The sequence below is a fragment of the Saccopteryx leptura genome, chromosome 10 (assembly GCF_036850995.1).
Source record: "Saccopteryx leptura isolate mSacLep1 chromosome 10, mSacLep1_pri_phased_curated, whole genome shotgun sequence".
NCBI classification, from domain to species: Eukaryota; Metazoa; Chordata; class Mammalia; order Chiroptera; family Emballonuridae; genus Saccopteryx; species Saccopteryx leptura.
The window spans coordinates 35,549,376-35,569,402 of NC_089512.1; the positions used below are offsets into that span (position 1 = coordinate 35,549,376).

Consider the following 20,027-nt stretch of genomic DNA (forward strand, 5'->3'; position numbering starts at 1 on the left):
TTAACGTTTACAATGTGGGAGAGCAGCTGAGTGCCCTACAGAAACTGACTCAATGCAAAGGCCTCTAGAGATGTCAGCCCAGTTTGTGGAAACATTCCAATTGACAAGGCTAGGTTTAAAATTGGTGTTTCCAGAGTGCAAAAATAAAAACTGAGATTTTGAGGCAACTTTTTTAGCTTCAGTGTTGACAAAGTGGTGCAATGAATAGTGAAGTGGCTTGCATAAATAAACAAATGAACAAACTAAATAATTAATTAAAAAAATAACACAACTAAGGGCAACCAGCATAAGAGACTATCTGCCTTACTAGCATGCAGCATCCTTTGGACAGGGACCCATCAGTCTGAGTTATTCCACAAAACTGCACCGGAATATTCTCAGACTTTCCATTTATAATATTCCTTCCCCTGCATCATGCAGCAACTTTGTCCAGTTTCCTAATTCTTCTCAAGCCTCTTCCTCGTAGTGGTTTAGCTGTCTCCATTTTCAGTGCAGACGCGGGCATAGATGGAATAAATATTGTGAGGAAACCGCTTCTCATCACAGCAATTGTGATTTATTGGGATGGATGTTCTCACTAGTGGGGAAATGTCCATCTTGGAAAACAAGAGGGCTCTCTTTTCACTTTAAATTAGAGATCTCACCATGGTACTGATTGGTGTCTATTTGGCGCTGTTAGTTCAGAATTTCAAAGTATTTTCCAAAGGTAATTGCCTCAAAAGATTTTTCTGGGTAAAAGACAGAGCATGATCAGCGATAGTTTTCTCGAAAAATAGTCTGGACAGATCTTGTCACCTCTTTTATGCTCTTTGTTTGGACACCCTGAAACTAGCATAATATTGTATGTCAACTATAATTGAAAATAAAAGTATCTCCCTGTGGAAAAGCTGGCTGGCTGATCACCAAATATCTGTTTTCTTTTCTTTCTGGGCATCTAGCTAATCCACATTTCCCCGGCTCTCTAGTAGTTCAGTGTGGCCCTGTGCCTGAGTTTTGGTCATTAGAATACAGGCAGCAAAGCTAAGCGCTGTTTTCAGCTAAAACTTCTAGAGAGAGTTCTCTCCATACATTTTACTCTTCTGCCTGCTGGATCAAATAACAATCCTATGGTAATTGCAGGACATTTAGGCTGAGAGAACTACCAACAGGCACCAAATCAGCAGCCCTCGAGCCCAGAAGGCCATAAAGAAAGTATTTAAGTGTTAACAGATCTCCAGAAAATGTAACAGAAGTTAACCATGAATCATCCAAGTTTTCCCCCCCTTTGAATCCTAAGGTAGGGAGAGAGGAAATTGAACTTGCTTTCTTTTTATTTTATTTTTTAATTTTCAATTGCAGTTGACACTTAGTATTGTTTTTACATTAGTTTCAAGTGCATAGCATAGTGGTCAGACATTTGTATATTTATGAAGTGATCTCTCCATATAAGTCTAGTACCAACCTGGCACCATCCATAATAACTACAATATTACTGAGTATATTCCCTATGTCCCTATGCTGTCCTTTATAACCCCATGGCTATTTTGTGACTTCCAATTTGTACTTCTTAATCCCTTCACCATTTTCACTCAGCCTCTCTCCCCAAGACCTGATATTAAAAGATACTTCCTTTACAGTCTCAATAAAAATACCATCAAGCTTATTAGTTGCTTATAAAGCTAAATGGAAAGAACAAACAAGCTAAATATCCAGGAAAACCTTTAAAAAGACAAGCAATACAGAAGCAAGAGGGGCTAGCTCTACTAAGTATTAAAATCTAATACAAAATGATTACCTGTAAGCGAAGAGTGTAAAAAATGGAAAAGATGGAGCGAGAGCCAAACTTTCCTGAATAGACCTTATTTTGTAGTTTTGACTTTAGAATCATGTAAAATTTTATATAATTATAAGACAAAATTAAAATTGTAAAAATAAATACTGAAAATAAATAACTGAAAATAAAATGAAACAAATGAACTTGATGGTTTTATGTGGTAGAGGTTTTAACTCTTGAGAAGAATTATTACAAGGTTTAAAAATATGAGTTGCCATCCATAGAGGGATTTCACTTATGAAGAAGAAGAATTTAAAGATTTATGACCTTAAGAAATTCATACCAGAAAGCAAGAAAACTATTATACACTATTAAATTTATATCAAAATAACTTGAGTCAGCTTGAAGGTGTTTTCATTGGTTAAACATGAGACAACTCAAGTTTTCAAAGGAATAATAACCAAAATATTTCAGTATATATTAAAACATTCATGAATTTTTAATAGTATTGCGAGACCTCACTAGTCACCTATGTAGGATGCTAGAGAAATAACTTATTATTGTGAAAATTGGTAAAAAGGAAAATAGGATGAATAAACCATATTTATGCCTTTCATGTACAAATAGCGATCAAATAGTTGTTAAAGGAAAAGTCTTTATAGAAGAACTTTAAATAATAAATAATGAAGAAATGATAGAATTGGAAAAACACCCTTTTAGAAACCCTACAAAATAATGAATCAAGGCAATGTTCCTCAATGAGTGTTACCATGTAAGAGAACACCATTGCTTATAAAGCATTCTTGCTAGAAGAGAGGCCCCAAAGCTGATCAGGTTCCAACTAGCTGTTTATAGGGAACATGGAATATGAGAAATGCTACAGAACACACTAACTTTGTTTTCTTCAATAAGTAAATAGCAAGGAAAAAAAATTAGTAAGAGGCAACTAACAGATAAGAAGAGACTACAGAGACATTTCAGTCTAACGCAATGCTTAAACTTTGTTTAGACCCCAAAGAAAAACCTAAATGTTTTAACAAATTAGACAGTCACTGTGAATAGCAGCAAAATATTTGATTAATAGAAAGCTTAGTTCATGTACTTAGATATGATAATGGGCTTATGGTTATGATTATAGAAAGATTCATTATTCTTTAGAGATGTATAATGAAGTATTTCTGGATAAAATGATACGATGTGTTGGCCCTAGACACTTTTGCCTTTGTGGGCCCACTCCCACTATAATAGATTTGGGGGATTCTAAAAATGTCATTGTTTTCTGATGTGAGAAAAAATAAAAACATTTAATTCAATTTTATAAGTTCATTTTTTTATTTTAAAAGCAAATAAAACATTTCTATAGGCTCCTAAAAGTATGGTGGTCCCCAGCACTATGCTTGTTGTGCCTAAGGGGTGAATCTGTCCTGACCTGGAATCTGCTTCTAAATAATCTAGTGGTAGGGAGAGAGAAAGAAGATTTGTGGGGCCAATGAGAGAGGAAAATATAGTTTCAAAGACAAACATCGGCAATGGCCATATAACACCTTCCCTGAGATTTGGTGCCCTAAAAGACCAACATGAATGTTTAGTCTGCCTAATGGACCTTATGTTCCCATTGTGGAGACAGGTGCCCCAAATGTTTAGAGCCTGAAGCCATTAGCCATCGCCATCATCCAGCATCCCTGGCTTTGCTTTCAGGCTATCACAGCAACCTTTTGACAATTGTCTGTCCTATGGTTTGCCCACATGGAGAAATTATGCTGGTGAACCTGAAGTGACTGTTAAATTGGCTTGATGGTCATGCTTCTCATTGAATGTGAACCAATTGGCTTTACAGGCTCCAGTCTCTTAAATTTATTTAGTCAATCTAGAGTGGTAGAATCAACTCTGGGACACTGACAATATGTTCAAGCTTCTAGACTTCCAAGGTAGGCAGAGGGCCAGACCACAGACCATAGACAATGTCTTCTGGAGTTTACTCCTGGCATTCAGCCTATTTTCTTCCTTTGGTTATTCCAACCCTCATAATGCATCTTTCTTCCAACTTCTACATTCCCATGATATTCAGAATGCATTTGTGTGAGATTGAAAAAATTGGCCATAATACTTTGTAGCTCCTCCTACCAAAGGTAGAGTCTATTTCCTATTTCCTCACCCCCTTAAATCTGGGACAGCCATTGCTTTAGCCAATAGAATGTTGACGAAGTGACCATGGATGAATTCTAAGACTAGGTCTCAAGAGCCCTTGCAGCTTCTATTCCTGGTCTTTTAAAACCATTCTCTATGTATTAGGCCAAGCCAGCCTGCTGGATGAGGAGAGACAAATGGCCCAAACACCCCAATCATTCCAGCTGACAACCAGCTAATCCCCAGAAGCAGAGCCACCCTGCTCATGAGCAGCTGACCGCCAATGTGTGAGGGAGTCCAATCAAGACAAACTGAAGACCCTCTTAGATAAGCTGAGCACAGAATTTTAAGTTAAATAAATGGTTATTTTAAGCTACTAAATTTTGGGGTAGTCCATTATACAACAGCAGATAATCGCTACAGCAGTATTTGTGCTTTCAATAACTTCCCATTATACCCTAAAGTTATTGCCAGTTTGTCTCTGAGAAGCTGTAACATTCGCCTCTTGACATAACAAAATTGGAATTTATCTTGGGCTAGCTCATGAGTTTCAATGGCTCCAGCAGAAAAAAATAGCCCTGCTTTTTCCAAAAAGAAGCTAAGGGATTTGGTTAAATGGGACAGAAAACTCAGAGATTGCCACCATTCACTTGAGGAGAAAGAGGAGGGTTAAATACACTAAAAATTGCATTTCTCTGACACAGACAGATTTCTGACCTTCAGCCGGCGGTCCAGATCTCCACTGCACAGAGAATTCACCGACACCTTGAATGATTTCCAGGCTGGGCTTAAGTTATTCATCACAACCTGAGAAGAAAGAAAGAGAGAGATAGTGGTTGGGGAGAAAAATGCTTGACATTTTCATATTTCAATATAAAAACTACTTGAGAAGCACTGTGGCACTTACAAAAGGAATAATTGTCTGGAATGAGTGCCTTAATAAAAACCTGGAGTAGTAAATCTTTTAAGGGTGTCCACTAAGTGAGTCATTACAGGCAGAAGTCCTGCGATCACTGGCCTGGTTGTGTTTCATGAATAAGAACAGTAATATTGTTCAGTATGTGGATGTTGGGGATGACCCGTTCTATTTTTTTTTTTTTGCTATTTTCTGAAGCTGGAAACAGGGAGAGACAGTCAGACAGACTCCCGCATGCGCCCGACCGGGATCCACCCGCACGCCCACCAGGGGCGATGCTCTGCCCACCAGGGGGCGATGCTCTGCCCATCCTGGGCGTCGCCATGTTGCGACCAGAGCCACTCTAGCGCCTGGGGCAGAGGCCAAGGAGCCATCCCCAGCGCCCGGGCCATCTTTGCTCCAATGGAGCCTTGGCTGCGGGAGGGGAAGAGAGAGACAGAGAGGAAGGGGGGGTGGAGAAGCAAATGGGTGCTTCTCCTGTGTGCCCTGGCCGGGAATCGAACCAGGGTCCTCCGCACGCTAGGCCGACGCTCTACCGCTGAGCCAACTGGCCAGGGCTGATGATCCGTTCTATATCAAAAGGGGTTTGGGCCCTGGCCGGTTGGCTCAGCGGTGGAGCGTCAGCCTGGCATGCGGGGGACCCGGGTTCGATTCCCGGCCAGGGCACATAGGATAAGCGCCCATTTGCTTCTCCACCCCTCCTTCCTCTCTGTCTCTCTCTTCCCCTCCCGCAGCCAAGGCTCCATTGGAGCAAAGATGGCCCGGGCGCTGGGGATGGCTCCTTGGCCTCTGCCCCAGGCACTAGAGTGGCTCTAGTCACGGCAGAGCGACGCCCCGGAGGGGCAGAGCATCGCCCCCTGGTGGGCAGAGCGTCACCCCTGGTGGGCGTGCCGGGTGGATCCTGGTCGGGCGCATGCGGGAGTCTGTCTGACTGTCTCTCCCCGTTTCCAGCTTCAGAAAAATACAGAAAAAAAAAAAAAAGAAAAAAAAAGGGGGGGAGTTTGGATTAGTGAGGTGGGGCTGCCCCGACCTCTGATGAAAGATCCCCTGCTCTGTAGGACTATCTGTCAGTCCTATGGCATAAATTCTCTTCTACTGAGGCCAGCATAGGCAAGACTACTGGTATGTGTGGGCGTGTGGCAGGATAATTCTACTGCCAAGGAACTGAATGGTCTTCGGTAACTCGCAATCGTGAGTTAGATCAGATTGCAACTCAGAAGAGAAGTTTCTAGAAGGAAAATCCCAGGAGCATATTTATGCTAGCTATCCTAGGACGACAGACATAGGACAGATCTTCAGTCTTCAGTTTTACAAACTAAGTCTATAATACAGTGACACTCTTTTAAAAGCAACTTGCTAATTATGAACTTGGCTAACTCCTGCCTAGGAGTCCATACGAGTCAAGTCTTGTCCTGTCAGTCACTAGGATTCAAAGAATTCAGTTTGTTTTTAAGATGTGTAAGTATCTGCTCTGTGCCTTAGACTGTACTGTGTACTCGAGGGCAGGAGTTTCCAAAGTGGGATTTCTGAAGCAGAGGGAGTTGTATCGCCTAAGACTTTGTTTAAAATGCAAATTTCTAGGTTCCACCCAGATCTAGGGACAGGGACAGGGACAGGGACAGGATCGCTGGAGGGCAGGGCCCCCCTAGATGACTCTTATACATGAAATTTGAGAAGCATTGCTGTAGGAGACATACAAATAAATTTAAATGGAATTCTGTCATACTGATTTTTCTTCCTATGAAGTTTTTAATTAGCAGAAGTCTTAGTATTGTAAAAAAAAAATTTATTCTCTATTCAATAATGTAATTATTTTATGTGATTCTCTCTTCTACTGGGTTCCTTAATATAACTATGAATTATTCATTTTATCATGGGCTCAATATTAAATTTCTCTTAATGTATTAAAGTGCAAAAATAATGTTCCTGAGTTGACTGTCTTGAGCTCTGATACCCTGGGGATGATCAAAGTGATAATGAGAAGAAAAGTTAGATACAATTGTCTGGATTAGCTCAAAATTCTCACCTTCATATAAAATTACTAAGAAGTAAAGACGCTTTGTTGCAATAGTTTTGAAAAACTCTACAGCAAATCAAAATTTCAACTAGAAATTTCCTCTGAAAATAAAAAGAGTGTGTACATGGCTCGCAAGGAAAAAAATAACAATGTTATGTTGCTTGACTCACAATTATATTTCTTGTGAGATTCTAGGAGACCCTCAGCAATGGAGTGATGAGAAGTTCTAGAGATTCGTGGGGATAGGAGAAGTTGCTAATCTCAGTACTGAGAAGAGAAGTGCTGTCAAGGGCAAAGGAGAGAAGGATCTATGCGAGAAGTCCAACAACATACCATTCATCTCTGTTCTCCCTGCACATCGAAGCCTCCATTCACTGACCATAGCAAAAGCCTGAATGGACACCACTTCTGATCCTCCTGAAGTTTAATTACTTTTCCTGAAAAAAAGGTCTTTCCACCAAAGGAATCTTTATGTGTGAAAAGGTTCTATTCAGTGGTGGTGAAACTGTCCCAGTTGCACCTGAATCTATGCCCCAGGGATTAAGTTCCAGAAAATCACATCGTGCTATAATATGCAGTGGACACACTGTCTATACTCAACTCTGTTCATTGATTCACACTTTTATTAAGCATCCTTTATTAAATGCCAACTACGCACTAGATGATACCTATAAGCTAGCCCACGCAAGACTATTTAATTCTTGTCTCCGTTGAGTATGACATGTTCTGTGCCTCTGATGCTACCTGCAACTCTGTTAATTCAGGAAAACTGAACTGGACTTCCAGTGTGGGGTAGTAGGAACATGGTAGCCCCACTGTTATCCTACAAGTCTTGAGGGTTCCTTCTTCCTTTATGCAACACTGGGAAGCACCACAGACTTCTCCTAGCTCTAAGTCATCATCAAAGTTTCCCCATTTCCTCCTTATCAATGTACTTCTCACTCCACAGAACTCTCTTGGACTGGCTTATAAGTAACATAACATAAAATAAAAAGTAGAGATTGGGGTTGGTTGTTGAGTGGTGTGTGTTAGTGGGGGGCTGGATAGTGAGGCATGAGGTTTGGAGTCACGTGGAGAAAGAAGAGAGAAGATGAGAGGGAGATGGCAGCTAGACCAGTGGCTGTTGAGACAGGACAGCCATTCAATATGACAGGGTTGACATCAGCCCAGTGTAGGAACTTTCCCTGGGGAGGCAGATTGCTTTCCAAATTACAGTGAAGCTCAGAGTCAAACAAACTCAACTCAAACTTCAGCTGTACCCTCTGCTTGCTGTGAGAATTGGGAAAGGGACTTGGCCTCCTCAAAATTCAGTTTATTCAACAGCAAAAAGGGGGTAAGAATAAGCATGTCAAGGAATTGTTGTTGGAAGTAGATAAAATATTGCATACAAAATCAGTTAATACAATGCTTGGCACCTAGTCACCTTCATTAAATGTTAGCTAGTATTTATAATCTTATTGTTAGTAACTTGCTGGCCATCTGCATTGAAGGTCAATAATGAAAACTTTGGATGAGAGAGGGTCTTCTCTTTTAACATCTAAACTGAGAATAGAGAGTCTTCTTGAGAACAGTGAGGACTCTGCGTTTGACTACATAGCTACAAGACATTAAGAAATGTAAGGGGTTTCTCAAAACAGGTCAATTTATTATCTTAAGAGACAACATGCACAGCTGAAGATGACTCTTCTTACCTCGGTTCGGTGTACAAGCTGCTGAGTTGCATCATCATTCATACGAAAAATTTCCAGAAATGGGTCAGATTTACTGAAGAAATCCTAAAGAAGACAGATAAACAAAAAGGAGTTGTTTCCCTTTCTCTGCACAAACACATCTTATTTAGCACTTGAACAAATACCACTGGATTTGACCCTTTTCTGGTTTATTCTTCATCCTTTGACCCAACCTTAGCTAGAATGAACTGCTCTCTGAACTCAAAGTCCTTTGAGAGGTAAGTACTTGGTTGAGATCCAAAGTATTCTTCAAAGATCAATTTAAATGCCGGTTCTCTGAGAAGCAATGTAGCTGCTATCTTAAACATGTTAATCACAGTTATTGTAAAGCCTATGTCTGATGTCTACAAGGATCACCTATGGGTTTGTTTCTATTATCTGTTTCTTGGTTTTTCCTCTTGGTATGCCTGTTAATTTTTGATTAAATACTAGACACTGTGTGAAAAAGATTATAAAGGCTCTAGATGAGTCTTTAGCTTCTAGCCAGCAGTTAAAATATGGGCATGACCTGAGTCCAATTAGGACTAAGCTATTTAGAGGCTGGTTTCTTTAAAAGTCTTTAGAGGCCCAATCTATTTCTGATTCATTTACTCCTTGGGTGTAGTTCTTAAAGGAGTCCAACTAAAAGACTGAGTGTTTATGAGGGCTGTTTTTTCTTGACAAGCCCCGAATGCTAATTTTTATTTGTAAGGCCCTCAAAGGCTGTTTATTTCCTTGATCTCTTGGCTCTAGCTTTTTGTTCAGTTTCTCTCCATGCTGCTATTTGCTCATTAGTGAATTGCCTTGAGAGATGTCACTCAGACTGCTGGACGACTTCCCTTCTCAGAAGCATCTACAAATCTTCAGCCACAGCCCTCTCAGTCGCCCTGAACTTCAGTGTTGCTTCCCCGGGTCCACAAGACTATCGAAATCTCTGTTCAGTTTCTCTATTTCTTAGTAGCTATTTTCTGCTAGGCTTCCCAGCTTCCTTATGCAAGGTGCTTTACTAATCAACCTTCAGGAATTGCCATGAGTGAAAAATCTGCATAGGATGTCTGATTCACCTCAGTGGATTCCGATTTTTCCTCTCTTCAGGTTTTTGGCCCCTTAAATCTTGGCTGCCATAGGATTCTCAAACAGATGTCTACTATATATTACCCAGTGTATATAGATGTCTCTTATATCTTACCCAGTGTTTATAGTTATCTTCAATGGGAGAATAATGTAAAACAAACAGATAATTTATTACTGGAAGCAGACCTATCCATATCTTTCTTTTAAATCCTTTTTTTACTACTCCAATAGATTATAAACTTTCAGAGAGGAGAAATTAGGTCTTATTTTCTTTAAGTTTATATCATTGCCTCAGCAATGTTCCCAAATGTCTAGCTTTGAGTGGTACACTGTGCTTATTGACTATATGAACCAATAGATGAACAAATAAATGAATGACATGAACATTCAGTATAGGAAGCCCTCTGAGCAATAGCTTTAGTTATGACACTTTTATTATGTATTTCCCCATAAATCTAGACTGCAGCAAAGCAGAATAAAGCTTATAGCTATCATAATCTTCAGCTCAACAAAATATTCTTAGGGAATATGCTCATTATGGGGCCTTTGTGCTTGATGTTAGGATATTAAAGAAGGGCAAAACCTCTTCTCAGCCCCCTCCCCCAAAACACCTAATTTTGTGGTAAGACAAGTACACAAGTAAACATATCCTAGGGCTAAGTTTGAATGAATGAATGAATGAATGAATGAATGAACAACAGAGAAGAGAGGAAGTTGATGGATTTTGACTGGAAAACATGGTTGTAGGGGGAGATATTGTAGGGAGGAAACAGACTGAGTGAAGGTATGAAGAGTAAATATAGAGCTAGCACACCTCTAAGCTACCTAAGTAGCTTAATTCCACTGTAGCCTAAGGATGCATAGGGGAGGAGTTGGAGACAATGCAGGCAAAGACAGAGCCATGATGTTAAGGGCCTTAAATGCTCATCTGAGGTTTCTGCACTAGCCTGGAGAGGCAGTGTGAAACCACAGAAGGATTTTGAGCTGAAAAATAACATGGGCTCTGTTGTGAAGAATATCATCCTAGAAACTTTACTGGAAATACCCTTCTTGGATAATGCATCGACCTGGAAATGCTGAGGACGCCGGTTTGAAACCCTGGGCTTGCCTGGTCAAGGCACATATGGGAGTTGATGCTTCCAGCTCCTCCCCCCTTCTCTCTCTCTGTCTCTCTCTCTCTCCCTCTCTCTCTCTCTTCTCTAAAAATGAATAAAGAAAAAAAAAAAAAAAAGGAAATACCCTTCTGCTCTATTTCTGAAAGTGCTCGATGACCACAGCCTTAATCTCAACAAGAACCCATGATGAATGCTTTCATTAATAAGCCTGCCCTGAAGACTTTGCCTCTCCACCAAACTGGCCCATTTTCCTCCCAGACACATCTAGCTGATTCCCACCTCTACACATCTACTCAAGACATTCGCTCCTCGAGCCTATTTCTATTTCAACACTCATCATAAGAAATTGGAACCTCCTTCTCCCTTCTCTTCTTTAATGGATATGGGCCATATTAGCTGGTTCCTAACGCTCTTGGGTCCCTTCTCTAGGAGATACAAGCTTTGTCTCATTAAATAGATTGTTGATCCCTCAGGGAATGTGTTCGCAAACCGTACTTAAAAATTCCTGACCACATGGAAAGAAGTCTATCAGTCCCTTTTCCTTTTGATAATTTAAAAATATTATCATGCCTGACCTGTGGTGGTGCAGTGTATAAAGTGTTGACCTGGAATGCTGAGGTCACCAGTTTGAAACCCCTGGCTTGCCTGGTCAAGACACATACAAGAAGCATCTACTATGAGTTGATGCTTCCTGCTTCTTCCCCACCCCTTTCTCTCTCTCTCTCTCTCTCTCTCTCTCTTCTCTCTCTCTCTCTCACCCCATCTCTCTAAAAATAAAATAAAAAAATTTAAAAATAAAATAAAAATGTTATCATATCAATTTAAAAACAGAAAATAGAAAGATAAAAAAATAGAAAGAAGGAAAAAATAGTCCATAATCTTGTCCATAATTTTATAACTATCAATAATATTTTGGTAAATATTTTTCTAGAATTTAGATATTATTCTCTTTTCTTGTAAAAAACATATTTATAATCATCCTCTAGTCTATATAAACTTTAGTATCTTGTTTTTTCCCTTGGTAGTATATTGCAATGCTTTTTCTATTTTATTTTGCATTCTTTTAAAATACTACTTAGGGTTAACACAGAGTTGCTGTCAGGACATCTCAAGGAAAGACATTGGATATGATCTCTTCCCTCAAGTAACTAAAAATCTAACATGCAGCACACTGGCTAAATGGAAGGGTGTCTCCTTTTGCCTCATGGCATGTGGAAGAACTGGAGGAGCTGGTGCATGTGAAGTGTTGAGTCCAGTCCCTGGCGCATGGTAAACACTCAGAAAAGGATTGCTGTAATGATTATCAGCAATAAAAGAGAATGGACGAGGACACATTGTAAAGCACTGTTTAAGTCTCAGGGATGATTGCTATTAGGAAGGCATCTGATTTCTAAAAATAAAACAACTTGTAAGCAGCTCAAACATATCTTAAATGTACACGCAGAAATTCATACCTTAGAAACAACTCAGGGTCTAATTGCACGGTTACTTGACCACAATCTGGAATTTTTAGCTATCATTGCTTGACTATCAACATAAGATGGCCCTTGGAACACTTCAGTGCAATAAGATTAATTAGGTAGACATTTTTGGTAGACTCTTCATTTTTACAAAGTTTTGCTATGGTGAAATTTTTTAATAGCTTGGATGCCACACTACTCTGCATTTTTAGTCCAATATGAAAGAAATTTAGTCAAGTGAGAGGGCAAGAAGACACCAGCTGAGTTTTGGAACAGAAAAGAAAGCAGTATACTTCCAAGATAGTGATTAAAAATAGAATATTGGTACTAGAAAATATTGCCTGAAAAATTTGAGGTCATATCTAAACTCTATAGCTTCCTAGCCTTGGGCAAATTGTTTAATTTGCCTTACTATGCTTCTTCTATAAAATGGAAGTAATAATGCCCACCTTTGGGAATATGATTGTGAATTTTGGAGATGATGCAGGTTAGACTCCTGACACCTGGTACACTGTCGATGCTCATTAGTTACAATCTGCTGTCATTAATGCAGGCTGGATTAGTTTTCAGGCAGGTATATTGAACATAGTAAAATCACAGTACAGCAGGTAGAGATTTAACATTGCTTTAGCACAGAAGAGGTTGGCAAACTACTGTGTGTGGCCCAGACCCAGCTCACTGCCTGTTTTTGTGAATAAAGTTTTATTAGAACACTGTTACACTCATACATTTACATATAGCTTATGTCTGTTTTCACTCTTCAAAGGCAGAGCTGAGTACTTGGGACAGAGACCATATGGCCAGCAAAGTCTAAAATCTTTACCATCTGGTCTTTTATAGAAAGTTTGCCCATCTCTGCTTTGGAGACAGATTTGTTTCCTTATACTGTATCCCATCAAAGTAGCAACATGGGAGCACTAAACACATGGTTTATAACTATTACTATTACAGATGTGGAGACCACCAGCATGAGAATCAGTTTCAACACAGCAATGTGAATACTTGGTCGGGAAAGAGGGGAGAAAAAATACCGTGTCAGCTTGAATGTTCCAAAGTGACTACTTACTACTTGTTAGATTAACTGCCAACTAGTTGCTAATGTAATAAATGTGCTTTAAAACTTAGCAAGCCCATCTCTTCACGAAGTGAATTGCATTGTCCCCAGATAAATGCTAAGTTATTTTCTGCAGACCTAATCTATCTTACGCGGGGCTCTCATTGAAGACTACCTCTCAGATTTCAAGGACTCTGGATTTCTGTTTTAGGTAGATGGCTACTGGTCTGCTAATTGACACTGGAAAGACAAGTTAAAAACGACCATTTCTATTACAGTAAACAGGCCATTTCTCTGTCATTGTGGTTTGCAGAAGTCCTTAGTGCTCCCTTGCAGACCCAACCACAGCAGTTTACATGAATTATATCTATCAGTATTTACCATATTATAAGTTAAAACTGAGAAATTAAAAATATTCCTATGCTATACCATTTTTAAAGTAATAAAAGTAAACCCACTATGCCATAAGAAAGAGCGCATTTTTTAATGAAAAAAATAATTATATTTTCCAAATTTAAAAATGGTCAGAAAACTGGCATTATTTTAGATTTATGCAAGTCATTTCAATGATTGGCTCAATATAAGACAGCAGGATTCTCATACCTATTTCTCGTTCAGTCTGTTATGATATTAAGCATCAGGTAGATTCTGGAAAACACTGTACATGTGTGAGAGAAAGGGAATGGAGATAGAAAGTAATGTCTTAGTATTATTGTTTTGACCTCATGTCTTTTCCTGAAAAGGTCTAGGGACCTTGGACCACAGTTTCAGGTTAGTTGTCTATACACAATGTAGCCTCACTTCCTTCCTCCCTGCTCCCTGAAATACATGGGAGCATTACCAGTTCCTCCACATCCCACGGCCAATCCAACTGGTATTCATTAACACTCTACCCGGAAGGAACATTGAAATTCTATTTTTATTTTTTCAGCAAGAGAGATGGAGACAGAGAGAGAGACAGAGAGAGGGACAGAAAGGAAGAAAGATGAGAAGCATCAATTCTTTGTTGCGGCACTTTAAGGAACATTGAAATTTTAGTTAGGCAACCTGATTGTGTCCTTTTCTGTCATTGATTATTTGTGTGTGTGTGTGTGTGTGTGTGTGTGTGTGTGTGGCCTTGAGAAAGTCATCTTACATCTCGGAACCTCAATGCCTTCATCTGTGAAAGAGGTAATTTTATTAGACCGGAAGCTTTCTACCTGAGGCATCTGGATAGTGGGGGTAACCAGAATTACTACAAGGGGACTGGGAATCCAATAATTTATAACCATTGTCTGAATTGGACACAGCATATTTTTGTCACATATTCATACTGCAATTTTTAAAATATACTTAGAAATTAGTTTCTCTCATAATACTTATTAACAAAGTTTTAAAATTAAGAGCTTTATTTATTTCAGTGGCTTTTAGTCATGATATATTTTCTCAATTAATAGAAATAAGTTCAAAAGCTAACATGCAGGTAACCAGAACATCATTTAATGCTAAAGCTAGAAAGAGGTCCTCCTTGAGAACCTCTGGGAACTATTTTTTTTTCTTAGAGAGAGAGGAAAGGAGAGAGATGAGAAGCATCAACTTGTAGCTGTGTCACTGTTGTCCAGGGATTGCTTCTCATATGTACCCTAATGGGGGGGGACTCAAGCTGAGCCAGTGACCCCTCAACTCAGCGACCTGGGGCTCAATCAAGCCAGGTACCTTGGCCTTTGAGCCAGTGACCTTTGTGCTCAAGCCTGTGACCTTGGGGTCATTTTAATGATCCCACAATCAAGCTGGTGACTCCATGCTCAAGCTGGCAACCTCAGGGTTTCAAACCTGGGACCTCTGCATCCCAGGTCAATATTCCATCTACCAGGCTGCCACCAGTCAGGCTCTGGGAACAATTTTTCCAGCTGTGACATGAAATATTGTACTATATTATTCTGGTCTTATGACAAAAACACTGGGGCAGATTGCATTTTCCAAAGAGGGCCACCACGATGTCCGGTGTCTATGTGCTTTTCTACAATAGGACTTTGCTACTCCCTCATCAAGGCATGGAGTCTAACTCCCCTCTTTTTGGCTCTGGGTTGGCCATATGGCCCACCTGTAACCAATAGAATACAGTGGAAGTGGTGATGCAGGACTTCCAAGGCTACATCAGAAAAGGCCACACAGCTTCTGCCTGGTTGCCTTGGAGGCTCTCTCTGGAAAAAGACAGCCACCATATAGGAAGTGAGACTAACCAAAGATCACCTTGTAGGCATTCTGGCTGAACCACTCAGCTGAGCCCAGCCTTTCAGGCACCCTACGTGCCAGCACGTGAGTAAAACTAGGGTGGGCTCTCCAGACATGCTCCTCCACGAGCTGAGCATCAGGAGTGACTTCTGTCAATGTCATTAGGAGTAGAAGAATTGCTCAGATGAACCCTACCTGAATTTCTAGCCCTCAAAATTATGACATAGAAAAGTTGTTAATTTAAGTCACTGGTTTTTGGGGTGGTTTGTTAAGTAACAATAGATACCCAGCGAGGTAGTAGTGTGTTTGGGTAAGTCATCACACATATCAGAGCTTTCATTTCTGAAAAGGTTGTATGAGATGCTCTTTGTGGTATCATCTTGTTTCTTAAATTCTACAGCTTGCCCTTTTCACCTGAGATCATTCACTTTCCAGGCCAAACTGAAGCAGAACAAAGGCCTCTGCTTTGTTCTGAACAGGGTCGGCTCCTCTCTGGATATTAAGGAGTCTAGGAAAGATAGCACCACATTATAAAGGACCTGTGTCTACAGCACTGGGGCTTTGAGGCTCAGTAGTGACCAGGTCCCTGGGCAATCAGCACAGTCAAGGGTGGGAGTGGCCAGCTAGAACCATATTAAATGCTACATGGGGGCTCTTTCAGTTTTGTGAGCAGTGCCTTCATTTGAATGAAGGGCAACTGTTCAAACACCTTAGAGCCAATGGGCTCACTAACAAATCCCAAAGTCCCCTTGCACTGTGGCATGAGTCAGTTAGAGGACAAATTAGTGGTACTTAAGAGACTACTAAGGAAAGAAGCCATTATAATCCATTAAATGAGTAGCTTAACACAGAGGCACACCAATCCAATGGCTTATCATGGCACCAGGAAAGACACTACATAGAGTAGTTTGGTGAATTATTCTGAAACCTGGGAATAAAAAGGGGAGAAAGAGCTTAAGTACCCCAAGGAAGTGAAGGTTAAAAGCTTACACCCAACCACTATCAGTGTACACTGCAGTTCCCAGCGCCATGCTCAAGCTAATGTCAAATGGCAGCAGTCTGTAAAAGTTTCACACAATCTACTCAGGATGCTAAAAAAATTCGGATATAATTCATTCATAAAGATAAAGTCTTTTTGATGTCCCCAGGCAGAATGAATTACCTTTTTTAGGACACCCACTTACACATCACTTGTCACATCCCGTCATGGCGGCAGTACTATTATATCATTTGTTTAAATTTGTTTCACTTAGATGGTAAATTGCAGGTTGTGGGTGTGAGAGTGGCGTGAAGTATGTCTTTCCTCATAATCTGAAGCATAACAAGCACACAGTAAAGGTTCCCTAAATGACTGATGAATAAGTGAGTCAGTGAATGAATAAGAGTGAACTAATGAACACACCAACGGGCTGAGTATTTTTGTAGGTGGAAGCAAATGAGGCATGCCAGGAGATAAGCTGCTGCTTAAGACTTTAGGAAACTGCTTAAGATATAGCTTTACCTTTTTCAGCTGGATGCCTGTAAGCAATTATGTGAAAAAGTGGTGCCACATCCCCCAAACCCTTCTTCTCTAGTAGTACTCCAGGAAAAGGGAGTCCTTTGTGAATACAGGTATTAATGTATGTTTTCTGATTAAGGATACGGTTGAAGGGAGATCATAAATATATGGTGAAGACACCTCCTTATTTTTTTTAAAAGAAGTGGAGACTGCAGAACTTTTTCCTGTATGCACAAGACTAACACAGCCTGTGATTGAGTGGAAGGTGTGAGGGATGACAGAAAGAACACAGATGGGAGTCAGATAGACATGGAATCAAAACTTCAGTTTAAAAGCTTTTTGACAGGATGGGTTGATTGTGAGAACATGCTTTGCAGACCGCCCACTACGTACGGGGGGTACAACTGACCAAGGGTCCCAGCCACTATGCTCACAAAGCCACCCTGCACTTGCACCACGGGCGGGCTTCCCATGGCTGCTCCTGGGTAGAGAATGTGTGGTTGAGGAGGCCAAGGACAAACTCTACAAACTAGATGTATAAGAGTGAACATTACCGATTTTAAGGGTCTCGTTGTTCTGGTCCCCCTAAGATTTGCATTTTTAAATCTCCTACCAATTACTTGGGAACACATTTTGGGGTATGTGATTACTTCCCTCATAAATCTTGTTTCGATGGAATTGTTTCTCAGTTCAACAAAGTCTTAACTGCTTATCCATGTTAAGATGAACTGGTCTGGTTTAGCTCTTAAATAAGGAATGGGTCAGATAAGTGAAGAGCTTGGTTTAACAGTCACATTCAGTAAAATGCATACAATTTCAGTTAGAACTTGGCCTGTTGAAAATGGTCAGTTCTTCAAGTCTAAAGCTGAAGAGCCCGGATGCCTTTTTCTTATAACACTCTTATCTAACCTCAATTCCAGGATAACCTGCAAGTTACGTATACTGAATTTATCAGCAATTTTGGCTCTAGGACTCCTTGGTAGCTTTGCTGAATCTTCCTTAGATTGCATGGCATTCCAGGACACTGCCATCTGCCCTTCTTCCCCTCTCTCCTTTAATCATGGCCAGACTTGCATCGTGGTCTGTCAGCTCTCCCAGGCCTGCTCCCTATGTTCCCCATACTGGCGTGTCTCCTAATAAAATCCTTGTATAGTTAATCCTGTCTTGGATTACCTGGACTAACACATGGAGTGGCCTTAGACAACTTAGTTCATCTTTGAATCTGTTTCCTCATCTGCAAAAACAGTGTTAATATTCATAATACCTATTACATGGAATTATAAGAATGAATAAATGTGCTAATGCATGAACAGCTCTTAACCCTGCCAAATATAGGTGCTTAATAAATGTCACTTTCTTCCCTTTCACATTTTCTCTTTTCCTTTGAAATGTCCCTGGAAATGGGGTTAAATCATATTTACCCGTGTACATCTGAGCTTTGGTATTTGGGAGCAAATGAAATCTTGGTGTCATAAAATTATCCTTTTTAATTATTGTCTCTCCCCTATCTCATTAATTAGTTCACAATTTGGGGATAGCCTTACTTTAAAGACTTAACATTGCTGGCCCTAGCCAGTTTGCTCAGTGGTAGAGCATCAGCCTGGCATGCAGATGCCTGGGTTTGATTCCTCGTTAGGGCACACAGGAGAAGCACCCATCAGCTTTTCCACCCCTTTCCTTCTCATTTCTGTCTCCTCCTCTCTCTTTCTCTCCCCTCATGCTCCATGGCTCAATTAGAGCAAGTTGGCCCTGGGAGCTGACTGTGGCCTCTGCCTCAGGCGCTAAGAAGAGCTCAGTTGCCAAGCAATAGAGCAGCACCCAATGCTCACAAAGCAACCCTGCACTTGCACCACAGGCAGGGTTCCCATGGCTGCTCCCAGGCAGAGCATTGCCCCTCAGTGGGATTTCTGGGTGGATTCCAGTTCGGCTGCATGCAGGATCTGTTTTTCCACCTCCCCTTTTCTCACTGAAAAAAGACTTAACATTGCTTACTTCACAAACTGGGGAAAGTGCCTGAAATCTTTGATCTATTTCATAATATGGGTTGAAAGGAAAAAATAGCTGTAGGGAGAAATCTGATTAAACTCTGTGTGCTGGCTTTATTACTTCCTTCAGTAAGGTTAATGCCAAATACTTTACCTTGTCATCCAATTTCCGTGCGTTGAATGCAAGTTCAACATAGTCGTCATTGCCAGATAATTCTTCAGCAATCACCTAAAGAAAAAAAGTATCCATCAGTTGCAGGAACGATTGGACCACTCAGCTCAGAAAGCCATGAACAAATTTTGGTCACATTTGGTTCAAAAATCAACACTGATGTTGAGCAAGGCATTTTCTGCAACACTAGTGAACATGGCACAGCACTTCCAAGGAATGGACAACAGTAGATGACTAGATTTAATTTATACTGAGCATGGAAACTCAAGAAATGGGGCATTACCTGGAAAAAGAGATATTTGAAGCATCAGTTAGGAAGAGCTTTTCTCTTTATGGGTCATGCAGCATTGGCTGGCACATCCATAAATAATTATGTATATACATGTTTCTTTGGGAAGTTGCAAATAGGTAGGAGCAGTAACATTTCTCCATTCCTTTGAGTCAAACCAACAAAGGATTGGGAAATAAATCAGTTTCTGTGTTCTTTCCAGACCAATGATTATATGGCCACACACACAAAAAAGTGCAGATTACTATTTTTTCCAAAAAGGCAATCCTTGGGCTTTCTGAGATGAGATGAGAAGAGGGAGGAGAGAAATATCTAAGCTCTTAACTCTCAGGAATAGAATTCATGACATGGATTTTGGTATAAGTGAAAAGATAATATTATCTAAGAGCCTCTTTCATAAGAAGTCACTTTCCAATATTTAATAGTCAGTGACCCTCAAGCAGAAATTGGCAGAAAAACATAGGAGAAAAGCAATAACAACACAAATCTAGGGACCAGGCTAGTTGCAGATAGGTTCAACCATTTATACCTAATGTGTAGGACTCCACCATGCATTCAGAGTCCATAGCACATGGATACCTGTATCAAATTGGTTATGTTGAGACACTGAGCTTTCATTCAATTGTATCTCCATTCTATCTGAG

At 40.3% G+C, this 20,027-nt stretch overlaps 1 protein-coding gene across 5 annotated transcripts in view; it reads right to left on the reverse strand.

Annotated features, from left to right (window-relative positions):
• Window positions 1-20,027, reverse strand: part of CPNE4 (copine 4) — a 518,608-nt gene that overhangs the window by 112,068 nt on the left and 386,513 nt on the right. For all 5 annotated transcript variants that reach the window (XM_066350415.1, XM_066350417.1, XM_066350418.1 and 2 more), the window contains exons 5-7: window positions 19,077-19,151; window positions 8,505-8,588; window positions 4,598-4,687 (exon numbers count right to left, since the gene is read on the reverse strand). In XM_066350415.1, the coding sequence (XP_066206512.1) occupies window positions 4,598-4,687; window positions 8,505-8,588; window positions 19,077-19,151 (249 nt within the window). The remainder of the gene's footprint in view (window positions 1-4,597; window positions 4,688-8,504; window positions 8,589-19,076; window positions 19,152-20,027) is intronic.